The sequence below is a fragment of the Seriola lalandi genome, unplaced genomic scaffold (genome assembly GCF_002814215.2).
Source record: "Seriola lalandi dorsalis isolate HSWRI2012SDOR001 ecotype SW California unplaced genomic scaffold, Sedor1 jcf7180002054377, whole genome shotgun sequence".
NCBI classification, from domain to species: Eukaryota; Metazoa; Chordata; class Actinopteri; order Carangiformes; family Carangidae; genus Seriola; species Seriola lalandi.
Window position 1 is genome coordinate 196,296 of NW_019524930.1, and position 6,331 is coordinate 202,626.

At 40.1% G+C, this 6,331-nt stretch overlaps 1 protein-coding gene across 1 annotated transcript; it reads right to left on the minus strand.

The window, feature by feature from the left end:
• Positions 1 to 764: 764 nt before the first annotated feature.
• Positions 765 to 5,352, minus strand: LOC111657021 (von Willebrand factor C domain-containing protein 2-like). The gene is made up of 3 exons (XM_023408987.2): positions 4,789 to 5,352; positions 3,507 to 3,636; positions 765 to 3,247 (listed from the first exon to the last, which is right to left on the minus strand). Exons 1-3 carry the CDS (start codon positions 5,143 to 5,145, stop codon positions 3,057 to 3,059), a joined length of 678 nt encoding a protein of 225 aa, XP_023264755.1. The 5' UTR covers positions 5,146 to 5,352; the 3' UTR covers positions 765 to 3,056.
• Between the last annotated feature and the right edge of the window lie 979 nt (positions 5,353 to 6,331).

Here is a 6,331-nt window from a genome sequence, read left to right on the forward strand (position 1 = left end):
CTGCAGTCAGGACTTTCAGGCCTGGGGGCATTTTTAAAAATTTACTGTATCTCTAGCTATGGGTCTTTTTGTACATTGAATGTTGAAAATGTTATATCTTATATAGAATGCATTATGTCATATCAAACCTACTTTTTCTATACAATCAATAAATCTGATGTTAAAGATTGTCTGTTGGTGTTGTCAGTTTCTTTTTAATGTGTGTGTGCGTGTGCGTGTGTGTGTGTGTCTTTTACTGTGCTTGTTCCTTTTTTCCTCAGGTTACTGGAGAATACAGTCAAACTCAGACTGGTGGCATGAATAGCAACGTCATAAAAAATTAGATTCCACCAGAAGACTAACGTAATCCCAGAGCTGTAAAATTGGCAGTTTTTGGCAACCCAGTCTCCTGTTGCCATGACAACCTCCATGAACCTGTTACTGTTGTTTGTGTGTGCTAAAATGCTGTACCACATAGCGGATTACATATGTCTTGACTTCTGTAGTCTTTTATTTTCTCTTTTCTCTTCCAGCCAATATTATAAATGCATCTTTAAAGCTACACAGTAAAGCTATCTGCCTGCCTCTCTTTTACTTTTTACTTCTTTTCATATTCTTTTATTGTTTACAAGGAGCTCTAGTCCTAAACTGTCAGCACTGACAAGCTCTGCAGGGAAATCAGCATCGTATCCTCTCGAACAGAAGCCAAACTGTTCACAGAACAGCTGATTGTTCTTGTAAAGTAGAAATAACCAACTAAAAAGAAAACACAAAGCGAGAGATAATTAATGGGCATGAAAAGGTATTTTAATTTGGAATATTTTACAAAGATGTTTTTGAGAGCCAGTATATTACCAGCACGACACATTACATAATGTGGGCGTGCGGTTCATATCAGTTCCCTTTGGTTTCAGACAGTAAATTGAAACTGCACTCACAGGAAAAGTTCAACATCATGGGAAATATACGTGTTCACTTTCTTACCAGCAGTTAGATGAGAGTTAGTTAGCTCACCCTCAGCATGAAAGCAGATAAGCGTATTTTCCAAGAAGTCAGACTATTCCTGTAACTGTGGTTCTCTCTGATAATTCATGAATTAACATGATAGCTGTGGAAGAGCAGCTCTCAAATCTGACTCAGTCTCATTTTTACACAGTTTGGACTTCATGATGTCGTCTGACAAAATGATTTAAAGTGTTTATAACCCTGAAAGTTTACACTTAATCCGAAACCTTGCATAAAAAAATGCTTTCAGGGAGATTTAAGGCCGTGAAACTTGTCAGTTATAACAGTACTTCATGCGGAAACAGCTCGGATGTTTTAAATGTTTTTTAAAAAAGCCATAATACGCTTCAACACTGCATATAAACATATAACAAGATTATTTTTGGTTTTCATTCAAAGGTCCCTCATGATTAACGTGATACATGATAACAGATTCTTGTAGACAGATCTGCTGCACATGAGCCTATATAAAATGACAGTATACTTCATGCAACATTTCATCATACACTTTGATTCTGAGCACAGTAAATGATCATTTTATGCTTTGACAGTGGGAATAACAGGGAAGGCTGTCTCTGTGAAAAGCTACACATATTTTCTAGTGAAAAAATGAATAAAGCAGTAAATTACATATCGTTTTTCTTGCACTACAGTTTAAATGTACAAATAACAGTCCATTAAATGAAACCCTGTGTTCCAATATTGCCCGTGTCTACAACTACTGTACAGTCATATGTTAGGCCATAGTCTCATTCATTATATTTCAATTAGCATGGAAATTGAACTTTAAAGTTTATAGAACACTTACAAACTGTTAATTGCTTTGCTAAGCCGTTTCCTAGTCTAAATTGCATCACAGCTGTGCATTCATTTTGGTACTGCATCAACCCGTGACAGGTCAGTTACAACTCCTTATCATCCAGTAATCACACTGGCTTTATTGTAAGCTGTTTCTCAAAGCAGGTGTCTGGAAATTTAAAAAAAAAATCATATCATCTGGGTTTTTAAGGTGTATAAAAAGCCCACTACTCTCTAAGATCGAAAATGATCTACTGTAGTCAGCCTTCTTGAAGTAACTGTCTACAGGCAGATAAAATATACAAACACAAATACCTGGTGCTGGGTCGATTTGCTTAATTATGGATTAGGGATTTTTCTGTGGAAATATAGATGTTAGGCACAATGGGAGTTGGAAAACATCTTATTTTTACAACACTGCACCGTGGTGTTAAATGAAGATAGCTTTGGTCCTGTTTTCCTGTGCCTAACGTCACTGTTTACATTGGTTTTCAAGAGCTACTATTCATCTTCTCAGCCAGTAAGATGAAGTCTTATCTGCTCGTCTTTACATAAATTTGTCATGGCCAGATGAACCTGTTGTCGGGGGGGGGCGGGGGGGTCATGGGTTGAAACAGTTTGGTGTTGGGCGCCTCCACCAGCCGCCCTCTGTGCATGCACCAACCAGTAAGTCTACGCTGGGCCTGAGGCGCCTGCGTGTGAGTTAGTTTGTGGTAATTAAATGAACTACTTAAACGCATTCTTATTTAGGAATATGCACCACCTGAGCACAAAATGAAGTAAACTAATAACAACACTGGCAGGACCACAGCTTTAGATAATAACACTGGACCTGCTTTTGTTGATACTGTAGTTTAGTTTTGCAAGTCTGCAGTGAATCGAATTGCCAAAAACCCACTGACATGTGACAGTGAACCCGGAGCATTGACCTCCAGCCTTGAATTTCGCCCTTGTTTGTGATTTGCAGAACAGATGAGGAAAGGTGATGGCCCATCATTGTCCAACAAAGTGACAAACTCAGTGGGTCTCCTCAGTGTCATGAAAATATAGGATGGATTATCCTTGTGGAATGGCAGCTGAGCTTAAAGTCTTTGGTTGCTGTTCCCAATCATTTCTGTGGTTGCAGATGATCCGTTACGTGTGGCATTTAAGATGACATTTTCAGCCACAGAGTAGGGTTCAGCACGGTCTTAGACATAGAAGGTGTACAGCTGATCATCCTTTAAGAAATATGTGTTTTGGGAAGACAGCTGGTTCTCTGCTGACGGAGTGAATCAGTTTTGCTGGGTGGACCGTTGTTCAGGTGTACAATTTTTGAGGCGGGAACAAGTGGCAAGGCGGTTTCCCTCCCAGTAGCCGGCGTCCTGGCCATCGTGACAGCGACACTTGGTGCAGGAGTCGACCCAGACGGGCTCTCCTGCAGGAATCACCTGACTGCGTGAGGCGTCAGCGTAGCAGTTGGGTCCTGGAGGGGGAAACGAGCAACAGAGGTAAATGCAATTGCATCTGAATAGATAAGAAAAACAAGCACTGTGCATATGCCCTCACCCCTGTGTGCAAAGGATAAAACGTGCTATAATCCAGACATTATCAACAAAGCAAGATCACAGGGTGGTGTCTAAATTATTACATGTTATTATATATATGTTCCATATTTGAGAAGCCTTCAGTGTTTTACAACTTACTATTACTTTCTATTCTCAATCACTACTTTTTCAACTTACCCTCCTTGCATTCAGGGCAGCATTTTCCCGGCTCGTAGACAGGGTTGACACATGGTGGAGGGGCACAATCTGCAACCAGACAGCGGGCAATACCATCACTGTCACAAGTGCACTGCTCACATTCTGATGGCTGGGAAAAGACAAACACAGTGGTACTCAGCACGGATCAGTTTATAATCTCTTCATAAATTACTATTGCTGATAGTAAGATGAACAAATAGTATATCACATTATCATATTCCTAAACAGAACCATTCAACAAGCCTTCCTCATTTAATCTCAAAAGGGGGCGCCATTTACCTCCAATCCCCTGCTCTATTCTCAAGTTACACACCAACATACCATCAAGTGGTTCAGAGTTTTAGAAGGAAACACACCTAAGATTATTTATGCAACCATGTCCTCATTTATTTATAACACACGTTCAGGAGAATAAGTTTAATTGTAAAAATATACTCGTACATAGTTACATATTTCTATGACAGGGAACAGAGGTTGCAGAACAGAGTGGAACCTGCATGAAACAGATCAACAAGGTTTGAGCTGGTGGTCACCTTTGTTTTTGTGATATCTGTGTGATAGATACATTGTTTATTAACAGCTGGTTGCTAATGCAGAGTATCTGATGCTCTGCTTTCTGCAAAAAAAAAAATATATATATATATAATATTGATTCCTCTGAGGGATATTCAATGTAGGTTATAATGGCCATGTTGTCCATAGTTATTTGTGGTATTCCTTTGACATAACTGTTGGGCATTAATCCTATACTGCACATATAGTCTGTATACATACAGTTTATGGCTTTGCAGTGACATGCTGCAGGTTTTTATTTTGAGGTGGTGCAGATGAGCAGTTTTGGGCTTAGTGGCAATATAGTCCTCTGTTCTGCCTACAGCCTACTTTTGCATTTATGCTCTTGACCCTCAAAAAGGCAGAATACCTAGGACAAAAACGCCCTTCCCCCAAATCACAGGTTCTTTACTTTAGATTTCAGTTTGACCAAATAATTTAAGCATTTTAGATACCTAATGAGGTTAAAATATTACATAAAGAATACATTTAAGAAGAATAAGAGAAAGAGAGAAGTAGGTCAAATCTCAGCACATTTCATGACCCCTTTGTCACATTAATGGAGTATCTTTGGGGGCATGCAGCCCCCCACCCCACACACACACACACACACACACACACACACACACACACACACACAAACCCTCCCCTCCTCCATTACTAGACATACCCATAGCTTATTTTGAGTTGTTATCACTTTCATTCTTACCTGGAAATTCTGCCCCAGCTCGTATACCACGCCTCGGTACTCACAGCCGATCTTCTCGCACCTAGGGCAGCAGTCGGTGGGGTAGTGGCTGACATGGATGCATGCAGCAGGGAGGGAGGTGCACTCAGTACGGGCACATGCGGAGCCCTCGGCAGTGCACTCACACTGGGTACAGTGATCAGAGTCCAGAAAATACCATTCCCCGACGTAGTATAAGCTGCCGTTGGCCTCGCAGGTGCTTTCCTGCTGTCCGGCGATTGAGAAGCCAAACCCGGCCTGTGCGCAAAGCAGGAGCGCCCAAACAGCCGTGCGTAAACTGCGCTCCAAGGAGAGGCGCTCACTGAAAACCTTTGCCATGATTTATCTTATTCACCTTGTCCAAAACAAAAAAGTTAACAATGAAGCGAAGTGGAGCATCCACTGTAGTCCAGCTGGGATTTGTTTTCAAAACTGTTTAGTTTCTTACATTGTTACCAAGTACAAAATCCTTGACTTTACCTCTGTACTCCTTCCACAGGGGTCTGCTGGGGTATGCGCCGGGCTGCGCACACTTCTGCAAAAAGCCCGGAAGGGGGTGGAGGTTGGAGTAATAAAGAGGGAAAGTTATAGTTACTGCCTCTGAGAGTTCACACACCAGTCTCAGCTGAAGTCTGTCCCTCCCCGAATTTAACATCTGTAAGAATATTAGACTTTTACAAGAGCACAGGTGTGTTGGTCTTTCATTCAGAAGTGGACTGAATGAAAAAAAAAAAAACGGTCGTCGAATATGTGTTTAGCTTTTTTTTTTTTTTAGATTCATTTAAATAAAACACACAAATAATTTCGATAATCAATAAAATATAAATACAGTATTTTGGATTTATAGAGAAACCTATCTCGCGATATCTCCCCTTAGCAACTGGAATGTTTACCTGGGATACCACAGCTTTGCTTGATTCAAGACACCGGTTAAGGTGAGTTGTTGTTCCCCTGTGGGAACAAGTAGACACATTTTATAAACTTATGGGTGCCTTAGACAAGCAGTTTTATCGTTTAATCGTTAAAGTGTTGAAAATACGATCTGTGAACATGTCGATTAAATTGCTTGCAAGCTTCCCCGGGAAGACGCTGTAGCTTATCTATCTATTAGCTAACGTTAGCTACTAGCAGTAGTAGTTATTGTGGACAAAGTTGTTTAAGTTAGACAGAAAAACACTGATAATATTTGAGGTTTTATTCCAACAAGTACATCCATGCAGTAAATTGCAGCATACTGTATTAATGTCAACAAGAGCTGGGGCAAGTATCCAGGTCATTTAGGTCATTTAGAAGAAGTAGCAATGCTAATCCATAGAAATACTCCATTACATGTAAAATCCTGTATTCCAAAATAGTAAAATAAACAAGTAAAATCTTAATACACTGGCACCTATTGCTGTCAGTTAAATGTAGTGAGGGGAAAAGGCACAATATTTGCCTCTAGAGAAAGTCCTGTATTTCAATAGATGCACCATATTTTATCACTTTTTTTTAACGTATGTTACTTTCCATTCCTTCATACTTA